The following is a 16,298-nucleotide window of genomic DNA, read 5'->3' as shown; positions in this document are numbered from 1 at the left end:
TGACCTCTGACCACCCCACATATCCGTACCCATCAGCCCCGCCCCGACTTACTACCGGTGACATAAACGGACGACAACATTTCAACGGCATGGGGATGTTTCGAAAATAACCATTTACTCCAATATCAAAACAGCTACGGTAAAAATAAAAAGACGTGCATCATCCCGGACATAATGCAACACCACATGCGAAATTACACAGAAATGCGACGTACGGAAGAATGCGTTTTGGCTGCGAACATCTTCCAAAAAACTTGGCATCTCTTAACCATGGGCAAAAACATCTGGAACCACTTATAAAAACCACCCCGTATCTGCATGAACTTTTACCCCCCCCCTGCTATTCCAAACAACGCGTTTTTCTGGACCATTCCAATTCGCCTCGTAATTGTAGGGGTGCGTCTGCGATATTACATTGACCGCGAAAGCAGCAACGGCAAAAATACACATTCGTGCATCAACACGGGCATGCCCGCAGACGGCGTATAAAATTGCGTGCCGATTACACAAAGAGAACCCAGTGTTTTGACTGCGAACATGAAAAATCAGCCGATCACAACACTCCGTCCGGAGGTCCTGACCTCCTTCACGGAGTAATAAAGTAAGGAAATATGGTTCTCTATCATTCCGTACAAATGAATTATCAGTATTCCCCTCAAAATATCCATGCAACATCTGCAAAAGTGGACCAGACTGTCCTTATCACCATTTGTGACCGAAAATTTAGCCGCTTGTCCACAAAACTGTTTTTCGGCTACCTATACCTTTGTTTTACTTGCCTCCCACACTATTCTGGAGAATTCTTGGCATGTTTGGAGCTTAGCAAATTTCACTGTCAGGAGAAGGTTACAAGAACTGTCTGTCACTCAAAATTATTGGTCTGGAGGTCTGGAGACCAGGATTGGGACCAGGCAGCCAGATGGCTGGGTCTGCTGGGTAATGATAAGGACTGTTCCATTTCCGGGAGGGAGGGGCAGGTTAAAATGTTTGACAGAAAGACAATTCAGCTGATTTGGAATCAAACTCACAATCAGTCAGTATATGAAATTTTACCCAAATCCCTAATCCACATGATAGGTAATAAAATGTTGTGGAAAGAAGTTTAAAAAAAAAAATGTTGTAACTTGTAAGGCAGATGGGTAGTTTGGAAGGATCCATGATCTGTGAAATATTGGAACAGCCTTGTCAGTTGAGGAGATTTATGGGGAATTAAAAGGTGAAAGTGGAAAAGCCTCTGGAAGAATCAGCCCTTTGGGCCCCCCAAGCCCTTTTCCTAGAGCGTAATCAGCCGTTTAAATTCTACATGTATGTAGAGCGTAGACGGACCGCTCTTCGCATTTTGCGTAGAGTGTATTCGCCGTTTTAATTCTAAGTTATGCGTTGTAGCCACTTGGAATTTATCATCAAGCGTAATCGAAAGGTTTCCGAACTCAGAGTAGAGCATTGTCGGGACCCCCCTCGGCTTGCAGGCCCTCCTTTGGTAGTTCAAAGAAACAATGATGACCTTTGATTTTCAGATGGATGGAAGATCAGAAACAGTGAAGTCTTTCAGCTTTACCCCCAGGTCTTATCTTTTGGATTTTTTAAAAGAAATCATTGATTGCCTCTGGTCGATCGCCAGCCAGCTGAGTAGAGTAAAGCAGGATGATGCAAATTTGAATGGTTTTTACATACAATCATAGGATGAATATATATATATATATATATACTATGGCAGTGTAACTTTGTATGAAAAAATCTCTGAGCTTTTTTTGACAACTGTCATCTTTTTCTTTCTTACAATACAAATTTATTAAACCTACATTTGTGCATGTTCAAAATGTATATTCTACTTCATTTGCATGTTCAAAATGTATATTCTACTTCATTTTATTTGGAAGATATGTCACACATAACGTACTAGAATCATGGAGGTAGTGATAACATACCAGAAAATTGTTCCTTTGAATAGTTAGGGGGCCTATTTATGGGAGATGCTGGAAAGATTTGCTATCCTTTCTTGTTGTCTGAGGAGCATCTTGGTCTCATTACTGGAATGATCTAGTGTCATGTGATTAATCAACTGGGTAAGGAGGGTGCATGGAGAGGGCAGGGAGGGGGTGTGGGTGGAGCATTGAACTGATTTACAAGTAAAAAGAATTGAGCTAAATTTATAGTTTCATTTTGGTAGCATTTTGATTCATACCTGTCAGTAAGTTGAAAAATCATACCATACAAATAGAAATATGATATATATTTTAGGAGTTTTTTTTACATTTTTGGAGCAGTCAGTAGGTACAACACAGTAGTTGATACTACTGTATAGGAATATTTTGTATAATGCTATTTGGTTAGTCATCTTCATCAGTGGTTTGCTATGAGTCAGCATATTGACTTATCAGTTTACACAAAGCAGTCCATTTAAACATTACTGGACCTAGTTACCTAATCTCTTGCCTCCAGGACTTGGGGCTTGTAGGTGGCATGATAGACATCCCTTGATCTAGTCTGGGAGGAAGACAAGGTCTTTTCTAGAATTTCTGGTGAAAGAGGGCAGTGGACCTAGACTAGGAGAACTATGGGGATGTTTTTAAGAGCATTGGTACTGGTGCCACTTTTTCTAGTCTTAAGTGTGCACAGAACTTGTGATGTAATAGGTTTCCTCTGTCAATGTTTACAAGAAAATTTTTGGAAATCTTGCCATCTGTAGTATACATGTGAATCATACCACACACTGGATCCCTTCCTAAAATGTTACTGAAACTGTCGAAGTCAGCAGGCATACTCGGACTGTTTCACAAAATACTTGACAAGCAGGTGTCAGTAAACAAGGGTGACATCTCAGCTACAAGGAGGAGGGGATAAAGAGTTAACAATATTTACTGATGCTGTTTGTAGCCATAAGTAGTACATAGCAAAAGTCAGATTGCACACACACACAAAGAGGCAGACAAACTGTTATAATTATATATACAAATCTTTATTGTGACCATTTTCCACATTCTGAAAGCCATTTTCTTCTTGGTCAGAAGATTAGGCTGACATATACATCTTAACTTCCTATAAACTGAAAAAAAACTAAAAAACGATTTTGGAACTCTTGAATACGTGTATCAGAAGGCTCCATGCCATTCTTATGTTCTTTATGACATACTGCATTATGTAGCTTACAAATGGATTCAAAACAGATCCTATGTTGTATCCTTTAAGTTGATGACAGTAACTAAAGTGTAGCACCATTTTAGGTAGCACCAGTATTACCTCTAACTCCAGTTTACTTGCTACTGTTCTTTTCAACTTCTTCCACTTAAACTGTCTGATGAGAACTAACTTTTGTCTCTTTGTAAGATGAGAATGTCTAACATGACAGTATTTCATAACTGTAGTCTACCAAATATAGTCATGTAGTATACATTGTATAGCAGTTAGCTAAATGTAAATGTAAATGTAATGCTAGAATACTTTGGCTCAGTACATAGTGTATATCTATTGTGTGACAGGGCCACCTTCACTGGTAATACTAAGTTAGAAAACAATTTTACCCTTTTGCGATCCTCCTTGTGTCTATAAATTTACAACTTTGGTCACCAGGCCATATAAGAATGCTTGAGTACAAGGCTGGTGCTAAAAAACTACCCTATACGACCACATTTTGTTATCAATTCAATTGCATTACCTTCACAAGGAAGCAGGGTTGACACAGGGGAAGTAGACCTCAGCAATTTAATAACTAAAAGTGGTTCATCCACCAGAGCGAGTACAATGAGGTATTACCGTCTTGAGGCGTTAGTGCACTGGACATTCATCACTTACAACTTTAATCAACGCTAAGTTTTCATGCAGACTTTGTAACCTCTCACTCTACATACCAAACTAAAGGTTAGCTGTCGTGCCAAGTGGCCCTCAAACACTCTGTCCGCTAAGGATGATTTAAAGATCACTTAGTGATCCTTACTTTTCGTCTGACACTTGTCTGGTTCAGAGGGTTTCTAAAGCTGGTCTTACTCAATTGTGCTTTGGATGTCTCACCAACTCTGCCCCCACAGTTACTCTGGAAGATAGCCAAATACCTCTCCTTTCAGAGTCAGTCAAGAAGCAGTGAGGTAGGACGCTAATGAGGGTGGTTTATCCTAGTCTTCCTCTTCTTGGAACCATTATCACATAGCCTATTGCAAAAATCCATCCTTTCTTAATGTGAGAACACAGCTGGATTTGGTCTCACAAAGAATGTGGACAGGGGCTCTGCTATTACAACTGTAGGAGACTTGTCCTTCTTTCTAGTACATTCTAGGCTTAGAGATTCAAACAAGAAGATTCTAAACCACCCGTATTGAAAACATTCCACTCAATTTGTCATTCTCATTGACCACAACCTCGTTTCCCATCATTGTTGTCTATTTATTAAGCAATAACATGGAATTGTTACGCCACAGGGCGAATAAACCAGGCAACATAACCCTGCTCCCTTGCCTACACAGGTTCCACATTTCTCAATTGTCCAATCAAGTTTACTTTAATTTTATTAGCAAGTTACCCTTCAATTACAACTTCCACAATCAGTAATTAGTAATATGAAACTTAGTAATTTCTATAATATGATGTACAGACTCAAATGCCTATGCAAATCAGTAGGTATACCTATGTTTTGTTGTATGGATAAAATCAGTTATTTTGATAGCACATTTTATGATAGTAAAAGCGATACTACTGCTTTCCTATGCAACAGGACAAATACTAAAACATTCATTGGCTCCCTGACTGCAAATTTGAACTCCACATTTTCCAGAATGTGATAAAAATCTTCTTTCTTGCATACTCCCTGTATGATTAGACAACGACCAAAACATCCCCAAATTTAGTATGCTATCCACTCATGAAATTAAATTGAAGGGACTCATTTCTACAGACCACTAGCATTAAGGCACAGTTGTACATGTAGGATCCATTTCTATACATTAGACCCCATAATGATTTCTTGAAACTGCACAGTCAGCAGTTCTAGTAAGTTGAGAGGAAAGTTTTTGCCCACATGTTGTGACTTTGGTCACGTCCCGATTCAAGTCAGGACCTGAGCCATGTCTTTGGATGTCTTAATAGATCAACATTGAGCCACTTTTGTGACCTATGCCAGATGATCAGTCAAAAAGGACCAGAAACATGGCTTCTGACGTGAAGACTAGTCTAAACAGGAACTTGCCTGTGCCTCTCTAGGGTGTAACACAAGGTGACAGAGCTTGAGTCTTTCAAAGGAGGGATGAGCCATCTTTAGTTATGCCACTAGTTTATTCTTAAGCCCATGTTGACTATGAATGGCCTGACACAAGGTATGTCTCAGGTCAGGTAAGATTGCTTAATGAAGCTTATCACCAGAAGAATTATAAATGTAATATCGAATTTGAACTCTTTCTACCTGTACTTGCACTTATTTCAATAGCTGTATTTAGACCTATCTTTTCTATTGCTACATTTTGTTTTTCACTGGTTTGTTGCCATCTCCCATTCAAAGTCCGCAGGTCGGATCTTCATGACTGCACTCTTCATGGAATATTGCATGCCATGCCAGTGGTACCAGAAAATTCCAGTGGCTGCATTAATTGAGTTCACCTCCCCTGGTCTGTAGTACCTGCCATTGACATTGCCGGAGACACCGCAGTTGGTGTACCATCCACCACCGGAGTGAGAGTCAGCGCAGTTTCCACTGTACGAATCGTGGTCAACATCTTTCGTTGTGAACTCTTCATTTGGCATGATGAAGTGGCCAGATGGGACAACGTTGGAGATTGCTTGGCCGATGCGCGCACGGAAGGAATCCTTCTCGTCCTCAATCCGGAAGGTTTGGTACTCCGAGAACCTCTGGTCTCCTGCCCAGTCCGTCATGACGATTCGCAGCTTGTACGCACGCTGGTTTGTGAGGCGGTAGACGTGGGCATTTCCTAACCAGTACTCTCCCTTTATGTCACCGAAACCGTCCCTGTACGCCCTCCAGTCGCGATTGAAATCCACGGAGCCATCGGCACGACGTTGGATGACGGTCCAGCCTCCTCCATCATTGGTCATGTCACAGAAGACCTTCAGGGAGTGGACATCAAAGTACGCGTCCTTGTAGCCAGGGATTGTGTACTCTGTGCTGAGGACATAGCCCCTTTTGTAAAGGTCTGAGCAGTCCTGAACTCGATCTGTAGAAAGGCAAGACCATGGTAAATCGGTTAACTGCACAGAACTCTTGTTACATAAGTGAGGTATGCATGGACAAAATCACAAATATCTGCACATCATATCTGACCTGGGTGCTAATCTCATCTTGATAAAGGTGTAACTTATACCCTAGTTCAATCTTGGTAAAAGAGCTTCACAGACTGAACTTCATTCATGTGGAGCAAAGTCATGTGTTAGAAACAGTAGAAAGTGGAACAAAGAGAAGACAGATGGACGCCACAGGGTGATTCACATGATGGAAGGTAAGTCAGGAGGACAGAAGTGTAGTCAGCTGAGATAAGTGGATCAAACAAGCAGGACTAATGACCAGAATCTTTTACATAAAGCTTGCAAACAATTCTCTTATCTCCAGCCCCCCACTGTGCCCTTAAACATGAGCATTCCATCCCCCAGGAAAGTTGGAAATGTTTTGGACATGTGGGCAGAACAAGAAACTTTGCAGGAGAATGAGTTAACCTGGGAGTTGACCCCAATGTTTTAAAGGACAAACAGGACATTGACTGTCGCTTTCACAGAGGTCTTTGATGGGTTTGCACTTCTGCAGGACTCTCAGCAGGCCTTTGTGATGGTTTAACCAAAGGGGAGGAGGAGGTCATTTGCATTTTGATGGATGCTGATAAAAGCAGTCAGATGTGTGAAATTTGCTTTAATACCCAGTAGAGTCAAGGGCTTGAATTCCCTAGGGATTTGAAATGGGAAATGATAATGGCAGGTGTTAACAGAACCGGATTTTAAATGGTTGTAATTTATGAACTTTCTGACCCTTCTGTATAGAGACTACCCATTTACACAAAGTGCTAGTGTGATTTTGGGTCCCTTCGTCCCCAAAGCGTGGTCTTTGAAGCCAGCGTAGTTAGTCTGGGGGACTTGAACCTGAACTTAAGATGACCACAGGTGCCAATCACTGTGTTTTTAATGCAGGCTTTTAAAGGGAACAGCTGGAGATGAGGGCAGGTCAACCTGTTGTCTTCAAAACATTCTTGCCCCATTGCCTTTTGTTGTTTAGGAGATCTCAGGAAGTTAAGATGCCACGGGGATAAAATGGTTTGAAAGTGTTTACACTGAGGTTGATGAGAGCCACAACAAAAGCGTCTGGAAATGATGCCACTTGCACTGAGAAAGGCTTCCAACTCATGCATGACGAGATAACAAACTGTGGAAACAATTTGTAACAGTACTGTTGGCTCAGAGATTTATTAGCGTTTTTACTACCCTTTGATGATTTTCTTGTAATATATGACCCGTGGCAGCTGCCTTCAAGGGATATTTGATATACAGTACTGTGGTAGGATTAATTCAGACTGCCATCCACCTCAAGATACTGTAACAGTTATACAAATTTAAGACATTGGTTTCTTTGTTTTTTCTTTATTGTCTTCTATCTACTCTGGGCTATAGTAGCAAAAAAGGATCAGTAATTGACCTTGTCAACATAATTGTTTTAATGAAGAAATCTTGGGTCTTAATCAGATTTGCATCACAGGAACCACTTGTTTGCTGTGTGAGAGAGAGGATGACGTAGCCACGGGTACTGTGAGTCATGCTTTGCCGCTATGTTGTTATCCAGTCGACCGCTTGAAGAGATGTGTGTTGTTAGGGGTGGAAGAGAAAGATGATTTCCTCCTTCCTTCTTCTTCCATGATGACCAAGGACAACTTCCTTGGAATGATAAAACTGATGATGAGGGTATACATCCATACAAAGGCTTCTTCTTTTCAGGACAAAAGGATTTAACTTGTATCACACATTCAGACTGTCATTGATTGTAATATCTTGTTTTGCATTTAGAGTCAAATGAACTTTATATTGTTTTCTTGTAATTAATCTATTAGATTGAGCACAAGGCAGCTTACAATGTATGCCTTCCATATCATAGAGGGTTGTTCTTTACTTACAAATGTACTGGCCATATTACTGTGTTTGGAAAGATAACAACTCGATATTCATAAATTCTTGTCTTTACAGATTGTGTATTCGTATTCCACAGAGGTCTGATCATGAGAGCAAACAGCCCCTTGGGCCAGCTGCCCAGTATGGTTTAGAGATTACTGATGTCTGGGGGTCCTTGGCATTCCTAAGCCCATAACTACTCCCAGACACCCAAAGGCATGTGCTTTTCAGGCCTAATTCTCCTTAAAAATGGGCTTGTGGACACTGGGAACTGATGGCCAGGAAAGGTCTGACCTGTGTGTTTTCCAGGTTCTAACATGAAACACATTGAGCTCACGATTGCAGAGATGGATCACTTCCTGAAGTGTTTCACTATAGGAGACAAATAAAATGGATGTTTTCTTTGTTGTCTGAGGATAAACCAGATGATTCAATGTCAACAAGTGCAACAAGTAGTGCTTTCACCCTATAATCAACTTTGCTCGTCTAATTCTGTGAAAATAATTAAGAGATCTCTATCAAAAATTAATGTTTCATTGTTTTTCTTCAGATTTCGGTATTAAGATGTAAGAAATGGATGCCAAGTGTAGATATTTAATAAACAGATGTTTTCCCTATTTCTTTGAAGGATGTTGTGTAACCCTAAGACCTCCTGGGTGCATTACAGCATCAATTTTGTACACAGCTAGACCGTTGAAAGATAACTTTCTCAAAAGATATGCACAGGTTATGATGTTGGAATGTAGACAGTTAGGACTTGTTTATAAGTGAAATCAGCAGAACCGTTGTATTTTCATCATTCCACACAGTTGAAGGATGTGCCCTCCTCAGCTCCAGCTATGGGAGTTTGGAGAAGACGGTGTTTCCCCTCATCTGCTTGAATTAGACTGTCTGATCACATCCATCTGCTGGAATGTTCCCTGTGACAATGAACTTGACAAGAATTATTGACTTAAACTTAATTCCATGGCGATTTATCTTTTTACATGGCTTATGACAGACCTTGACATTCTATTTCACCTGTCAAAGTTTGTTCGTATTTTTGTATTCTTTTGTACCAAGACCAAACAGGCTATGGAGCAGACCTGGCTGTCTCTGGATTAAGGGAGGGATCTGTAAACATTACTCTAGTAAGTGGTCTGAATTACAGCAGAAGAACCACAGCTTTTTCACATCAGGTTGGATATGCAATCTGCAATATGGCCTTGGACTCGAAAGAGCAAGTTCAACTGCAAAGTTAGACCAATGACAGAGCATCTGCCCCTGATTTTGGAAAAGACAGTCACAATCACTTATCAGTGTTGCCGAGTCAAAGGGTAGAGCTGGTACTGTAAACATCCGTGTCTGTACCAGGCTGATTGGAGTTACTTCTAATCCAAGTAACGAAGGAGCTATTTTTACTTGCAGCTAAGTACCAAATTCTGTGTCTCCCATTTCTTCTTTCTGCCAAGGCCTTCTAGAAGTTACGATTTTATAAATGAATCTTAGTACACAACTGCATGGCTGCTCATTTTTTCATAGGGTCTATTGCAGAGTCAGAGTTGAATAAGCTAATTACTGACAATTGGAGTCACTCATTCACACATCATGTAAAACATCCCATACTTAAAGAAAGAATACAGAGGAAGATGAGATGACATAAAAGACTTGTTTGAGAGGACATGAAAGATGGCTGTATTAGATTTCAGACATTACTATTGTTCTAACAACATCCATGTATTTGAATCAAACTTATACCACTCTTCATACTATAATTGACAAAACAAGAGTGTCTTGTTTTCACACCTAGTTCGCACTTACTGTATTTTAATTAAAGATTTTTAAAGCAAAGGAGAAACAAAGCTAATTAGTGAGTAAAAATACATAAAATAATAAAATAGATGTCATTACTCAAGAATGACTGTAAATAATAATGAAATAAGTTAAGTTTCACTGATTTCTAACGATACATGAAAGTATATTTCCTACTCCTTTCATAATCATGTTTCTGATGAAGCCTAGTGAAGGCCTGTCTTAAGATCACACATTTGCCCACAGTTCCTACCTTTCTAAAATATCTAATTATATTTCCAACACGACCTATCTGAATGCAATGAAGACAAGTAGCTAGGCTTTGTGACAAGAGCTATAGCAAAGACACAAAGCTATAACTGTCTTCAAATGCTTTAATAATCACTGAAAAAAGAGAACAACATCCATTCTTCTCTCATACACCAGTGATGTTTACAGTGACGTGCAAACACTTGACATGGTACAAAGAGAAGTGCAGGTACTCTTGACTAAAAATGATAACAAGTACAGTACATCTCATACATTACTGCAAAATAAGTAGCTTGTGTGAACTGGCAGGACATTACACATTAGTTACCAGCATTAAAGCACATGTAAGCATTTTATTAATCATTAGCGCATAAAAAGGAGGCAATATCAGCAGGGAGTGGTAGTAGATTTGTTGAGCATTTTCCATATATGTCAGCAGCACTTTGTGTTACATGTAAGTTGCCATAACACCATTGGTACATATAACATAGCTGCACTGTATTATAGCATCCTGGATAAGAACCATTCATTAAGCAAGGTGTTAGGAGTTTTCTCTCAGTACACCAGTATTGTTAGAGGTTCAGGGTTGTCAGTCTGGGGACATTGTTTAAGCTTGGACAGTAAAGATGCATCAACATCACAGGGCAGGAAGCTAGCAGCAGTGGTTGAATTAGTTATGGTACTGGCAGTAATGTTGTGTTCACAGGAAATGTCATGTTCCATGGAAATGTTGTGTTCTGACCTGTGTACTTAATGTCAAAGTCCAGGGTGGCATTCTCCAGCCGATCCCTTATTCTGGTAATCTGACTGCCGTGGAGGCCAAGCGTCTTGTCATGTTGGTTGGTCTTCATCTGGTTGTAGGCAATTTGTCCATCGTGGTCCACGGTCTTGTTTGTCAGTTCTACAGACTTCTCCACGAGCTCAGACAGCATCTGGTGATGATGGTTGATGAAGACTTCCGACTTCTTTTCCATCCTCTCCAACACCTTTGTCTTCTCGTGCACGCTGTTGATCTTCTTGCTGTAGCTGTGAACGACAGGAAGATATTGGGGAGTAATATAAACGTATATTGAATGCTACATTTGTAAGACCCACCGTCAATGTCATGTTGATCACCAGTATTGATGTGCTCACTTGAGACATGTATATATGACAGCATTTGTTACATCATGCATTGTCTAGATGTATCTACATAGATAAGAAATGATTGTTGTCAAACTTACTTGTCCAAAAAGATGTCATGTTTTGTGTCCTTTTCGAATGTTCTCTTGTCTAGGTCATCAACCCTATTCTTGACGGTTGCTGCCCTTTTAGCAACCTCTTTGATCCTGTCGTCATGGTCCTTCAGTGTGGTCTTCTGCATGTCCTCCAGCTGTCCAACTCTGTTCTTGTACTCGTCCATCTGCACTCCTTGATCAGATGTCATCCTCTGAAGCTCCGTCATCTTGGTCTTGAACTGACCCAAGAAGATGGCGTGTTCGTTCTTCTCACGCTGCAGCATCCCAAGTCGACTTGTGTACTAAATAAGGAGGGAGTAATCAATTATTGAATAACGCAAACTTCCATTGCTTAGAGTAATCTTTTGTTAGATCATGTCAGACCTACCAACCAGTCCTCAGCATCTACGTGTATGTGCAAGCGTGTCTAACCCTTATAAGACAACGATCAAGAGATGATAAATTGGATTGTGAGTATGTGTGAGTGAGTGAAAAAAATTTCTTTCTTACCGCATCCATAGAGGTGCCTTGCTGTGAATCTTTGAGCCGAATGGCCTGCATCATTTCCTCCTGTTTCTGGAGCATGTCATCATGACGTTGGAGCGCCTTATCTTGGGCGTCATTCCTCTCACCCTCTCCAACAATCTTGATGTCATGTTGGTTGAGCACGATGTCCTGTTGGCTGTTTTGCAGGTTGAACTGGAGGATTCGAGAGTTGACCTTGTTCAGAGCCTCTGAATTCTTTCCTACATCTCTCTCTTGGTCCTGCAGCCTGCCCTCGAAGTCACGGATTGTTGTCTTCTGCTTGTCACTGTTTGATTTGACATCGGTGATGACCCTTTCGTGATTGTAAAGCACACTGTCCTGCTGATAGTTCTTGTCTTGAAGGCTGTTGATGGTGCCGTTGACTTGGAGCAGCATGTCTCCTTGCAGAGACATTGATCGCTCTGACCTGAGCAGCTTCTTCTCATGCTCCCCAATCATGTTCTCATGCTTGGAGATCATCTTCTTGTCTTCCTTAATCGAGCTGTCGTGGTCCTTCAGCATGGTGCCGTGCTGGTCTGTCCTTGCCTCCATTCTTCCTATTTCCGCATTGTGTCTTCCCAGGAGACGCCCCTGCTCGACGTTCTCACGCTTGATGACGGTGATCTTGTTGTCATGGTCGCTGAGCATGTTCTCCTGGCGGCTGTTCTGCTGCTCGTGCTGGATGATCTTCTGGATGTGCCTCGTGAGCAGCTTGTCCTGGGCAATGTTCTTCAAGGACGTTGACACAATAGTCCTGTACGAAGTCAATACAGAAATAGGGGGACACACCATTGTAGTCTCATTAACACATACTTCCTATTAAAACATTTCCAACCAAATATAGATATCAATCTTGTCACCAAAAACAAGTAATACGTCAGATTCAAACTTACCTGTTGTGGTCTCGGAGCATCTCATCTTGGTGGTCATTCCACTCATTGATTGCTTGCAGGGTGTCATTGTGAGTTTCCAATATGCGACTCTGGAAGTGGTTCTCTTGTTCCTGCTGGCTGTAGAAGATGTCCTGCTGGCTGTTTTTGATGTTGATCTGAAATGACATTCATTATAATACATTAGTATTGCTGGTAATGTATGTGTAGGCATCAATTCTAGTCACACTGGACAGCCATAATAGTGCAAGAGGCAGGGGATGACCGGCACACAGCAAAAGCAGGTAAGTGTAAGTTCATCTGAGTTGGTAATTTACGTAGTGAATAATTTTTGAAAAACTGTTAAGACTCACTGGAATTTTAGACCAAGTTGCTCGGTCTTTATCAGCTTTCTACAGTATTTGGGTCAGAAAGCTGATGAAGACCAAGTGATTTGGTCAAAAATTCCAGCCAGTCTAATTTCTTTGAGTTGTGTACAGTTTAATTTTTAACAAGGTAAGTATAATGGTTAAATGCAAGAAAGTGCCAATAAATGTTGGTCATTTTATGTAATGGTAGTGCACCAGACAGTGATAAGAAGTGAAGTTACCTGGAGGATCTTGTTCTCGTGGCTGCTGATCATCCTGTCCTGCTGCCTGACCTTCCTTTCCTGCCTGGAGAACAGCTGCCTCTGTTGGGTGATGCGTTTGTCCTGCTCCGCGTTCTTGCGCTGCAGACGTTGCAGGTCTCTTCGGTAATCACCGAGCTGCTTCTCTTGCTTGCTGCCAGTCGTGGTGTGTTGAGAAAGTTTCGAATCATGGGTAATGATAACCCCCTCTGTTCGTTGTTGAGTTCAGCCTGTTCTGAAATGTCATTTGTGTGTTTTTCCAGCGTTGTGTCTTGGGCATTGTTACGCTCATCAAGACGAGAAATTTCATTGGTGTGGGTGTTGAGCTTCACATCTTGCTGAGCGTCCATGTCCTGTATTTGACCGATCGTGTTCTCAATACGTTGTAGATTTTGCGCTTGTTTCTTGTCTTCCTCCTCTAGCGATTTGAGTGTCACATTTTGGTGGAGAATGGACTCGTCCCGTTTAATACCGAGCTTCAGAATGCGGTTGATTGTAGAATTGTGAAGGTTTAGACTGTTCTGCTGCATGATGTTTCTCTGTTCCACACTTGAAATTCCTCTGCTTTGTCTCTCCAAAATCTTGTCCTGTTGGTTGTTTTTCTCTACAAGCTGGGATATCTTCTGCCTGTATCTCTGTTCTTGTTCGTCGCTTGTTTCTTCTAGTCGGTTTATCTTCCTTTCATAAAGCCTGTCCTGTTGTGAGTTCTTCTTCAGTTATCTCTATCAGCCGTACATCATGGCGTTGCAAGCTGTCTTCATGGATGGTATCCATCCTCTTCAAGGAGCTGACATCAAGGGCAAGGTGATATGTACTGTTTTCCAAGTTCTGTGCCCTGCCAGCAACTTGATCGACCTCGGACTGTAGCTGTCTGATCTGATTCTTCTGACGGTTGTTTGTGTCGTTCATGACGGAGATGTTGCCATAGTGCCAGTTGAGCATGAAGTCATGACGCTCAGTTTTCAGTTGCTGTTGCTCGATCACCTGGAGCTGCTGCTGCAACTTCTTGTTCTGCTCGTTGTCTGTTTTCTCGAGCTGAGTTATTTTCACCTTGTGTTGACTCAAAATGTTGTTGTGCTCCTCCCCACGCTTGTCAAGGTCTTCCAGCAGTCCTTGGTGCTTTGCTGTTCTGTCACCAAGTTGTCGGGCAGACTTTTGAACTCTGTCAATGTTGACTGTGTTGTCCCTCAAATCTTTAGTGTGTTGGTTGGAAGATTTCTCCAGTTCACTTAGTCTGTTCAGATGCTGGTTCAATACCTCATCTTGCTCCTTATTCTTTTGTCCATGTTCAGACAAAGTGGATGCATGTTGACTCAAAATCTGGTCTAACTTCTCCGCATGCTCCAGCACCAGTGTTTCTTGCTTAGAGTTGACTTGTTCCAACTGGTTAGTCTTTGGCACTTGCTGTAAGATCATTTGGCCTTGCTCGTTGGTGACGTCATCCAGCTGCTTGAGGTGATTGGTGTGTTCCTCTTGCTTGGTGTCCTGGTCTTGGTTCTTCTGCTCGTTTTGCGCAGTCTTGGTATTCAACAAGTTCAGTGCAACCCCGTGCTCATCCAGCTTTTGCTCATGTTTAGACTGCTTTGCTCGTAACTGCTTTTGGAGAACGGCTAGCTCATTTGTTCTCTGGTCTACCTTCCTTAACTTCTTTCATGGTCCTCAAGAAGTGCCTCCTGTCGGTTGTTCCTGGAGTCTTCCTCGTTCAGCTTGCGGCTGAGCTGGCTGAACTGCTCATTGCTGGTGGTCCTGAAGTCCATCAGCTGCTGTACTTGTGACTTCTGCCTGTTCAGGGTGCTCTCTGCATCACCAGCCTTGGACTGCAGCTGGGAAATTTGCTCCGTATGTCTGCAAATGAAGGGAACAAATCATTAGCATACTGCAACAGCATCACCATGGTTGAATGGGTAAGTCCCATACATGTTTAACTACTACCGGTAGGTTCAGTCTTGGAGAAGAGAGCAATTCATCCCTTGGACGTCTGATCAAGGTAAGTAACAACACACCTGTTCATGTAGATGTCTTGCTGCTGGCCCTTCAGCTTGACCTGCAGAATGGTGATGTTGAGTTCGTTGGCGATGTAGTCCTGCTTGTTGGTCTTCTCGCGCAGGTAGAAGATGCTGGAGTTGTACTGGTTGGTGTAGTAGGTCAGCTCGTTGATCTTCTGCTGCATCTCCGTCATGCGGGTCTGGTGCTGGGTGAAGGTCTGGTCCTGGTCAATGTTCTTCTGACGCACCAAGGAAATTGTCGAGTTGATCCTGAAAAATATGTTTGTGCCTATCCATTAAGTTGCTGTGGTACATACATCAGTGCTGTTTTTTCAACAACTAAAGAGAAATTATCAGAGGTTTGGTTTCTCTACCATCTCACACTGTATAAATTCTATTCTACCATCAGTAGCTATCCGGATACCCGAACCGAAGTTCAGGGAGGAGACCTCGCAACACCTGAGGAACCAACAACAACATGCAGTACTTTACACCAACTTTAGGGGAGTTATCCAGTACTTGACCAGAATCAGAACTACATGGAGGGAATTGTCTTTTTCTGACCTGTTGACATCATTGGTGTGACGGCGCAGCTGCTGCTCGTGCTGCTGGAGTTTCTGGCTGTGCTGGTTGATGGAGTTGCTGTGCTCGCTGCTCTTCTGGTCCAGACGTGACAAGGAGTCCTACAACAGACCAATGGTACATTTAATTATATTGCCTGGTTGAAAAATGGGAAATAAGTCAGATGATACGTTTGTATATCTATGAAGACATTTGAGATTGACCTTGGCTCTGTTGAGGACGTTCTCCAAGTCGTTGCTCTTGCCGACGAACTGAGAGATCATGCTGTTGTACTGGTTGATAATGGTGTCCTGCACGGTGTTCTTCTGCTCCATGTTGTTGAGACTGATCTTGTGCTGGTTCAGTTCAGCTTCTTGGTCGTCATTCT

The 16,298-nt window shown here is 41.9% G+C and overlaps 3 protein-coding genes across 3 annotated transcripts in view; 1 reads left to right on the top strand and 2 right to left on the bottom strand.

Annotated features, from left to right (window-relative positions):
- LOC109479983 (serine/threonine-protein kinase mTOR-like) overlaps positions 1-16,298 on the top strand; it is a 113,571-nt gene that overhangs the window by 40,132 nt on the left and 57,141 nt on the right. The window lies entirely within an intron of this gene.
- Positions 4,482-13,440, bottom strand: LOC109479980 (angiopoietin-1-like). Its single transcript, XM_019782060.1, has 6 exons — positions 13,347-13,440; positions 12,761-12,915; positions 11,853-12,621; positions 11,349-11,644; positions 10,868-11,151; positions 4,482-6,155 (listed from the first exon to the last, which is right to left on the bottom strand). Exons 1-6 carry the CDS (start codon positions 13,377-13,379, stop codon positions 5,455-5,457), a joined length of 2,238 nt encoding a protein of 745 aa, XP_019637619.1. The 5' UTR covers positions 13,380-13,440; the 3' UTR covers positions 4,482-5,454.
- Positions 14,978-16,298, bottom strand: part of LOC109479982 (putative leucine-rich repeat-containing protein DDB_G0290503) — a 3,988-nt gene continuing 2,667 nt past the window's right edge. Inside the window, exons 7-8 of the mRNA XM_019782062.1 lie at positions 15,368-15,619; positions 14,978-15,209 (exon numbers count right to left, since the gene is read on the bottom strand). Coding sequence (XP_019637621.1) covers positions 15,005-15,209; positions 15,368-15,619 — 457 coding nt within the window. The 3' untranslated portion in view covers positions 14,978-15,004. The remainder of the gene's footprint in view (positions 15,210-15,367; positions 15,620-16,298) is intronic.

Source organism: Branchiostoma belcheri, unplaced genomic scaffold (genome assembly GCF_001625305.1).
Source record: "Branchiostoma belcheri isolate BF01 breed outbred unplaced genomic scaffold, Haploidv18h27 scaffold5, whole genome shotgun sequence".
In the NCBI taxonomy this organism is placed as follows: Eukaryota; Metazoa; Chordata; class Leptocardii; order Amphioxiformes; family Branchiostomatidae; genus Branchiostoma; species Branchiostoma belcheri.
Note: the sequence above shows the minus strand (reverse complement) of the source record. Positions and strands in the feature narration are given on the sequence as shown.

What these genes read in the sequence shown, in the direction of transcription:
- LOC109479980 (XM_019782060.1), bottom strand. Translation starts at nt 13,379, where the DNA reads ATGATCAGCAGCCACGAGAACAAGATCCTCCAG. An exon ending in ATGCTCCGAGACCACAACAG is followed by an intron (nt 12,622 to 12,760) that starts GTAAGTTTGAAT and finishes GACTTCGTACAG; the next exon opens with GACTATTGTGTCAACGTCCT. An exon ending in CTTTGACATTAAGTACACAG is followed by an intron (nt 6,156 to 10,867) that starts GTCAGAACACAA and finishes GCCTTTCTACAG; the next exon opens with ATCGAGTTCAGGACTGCTCA.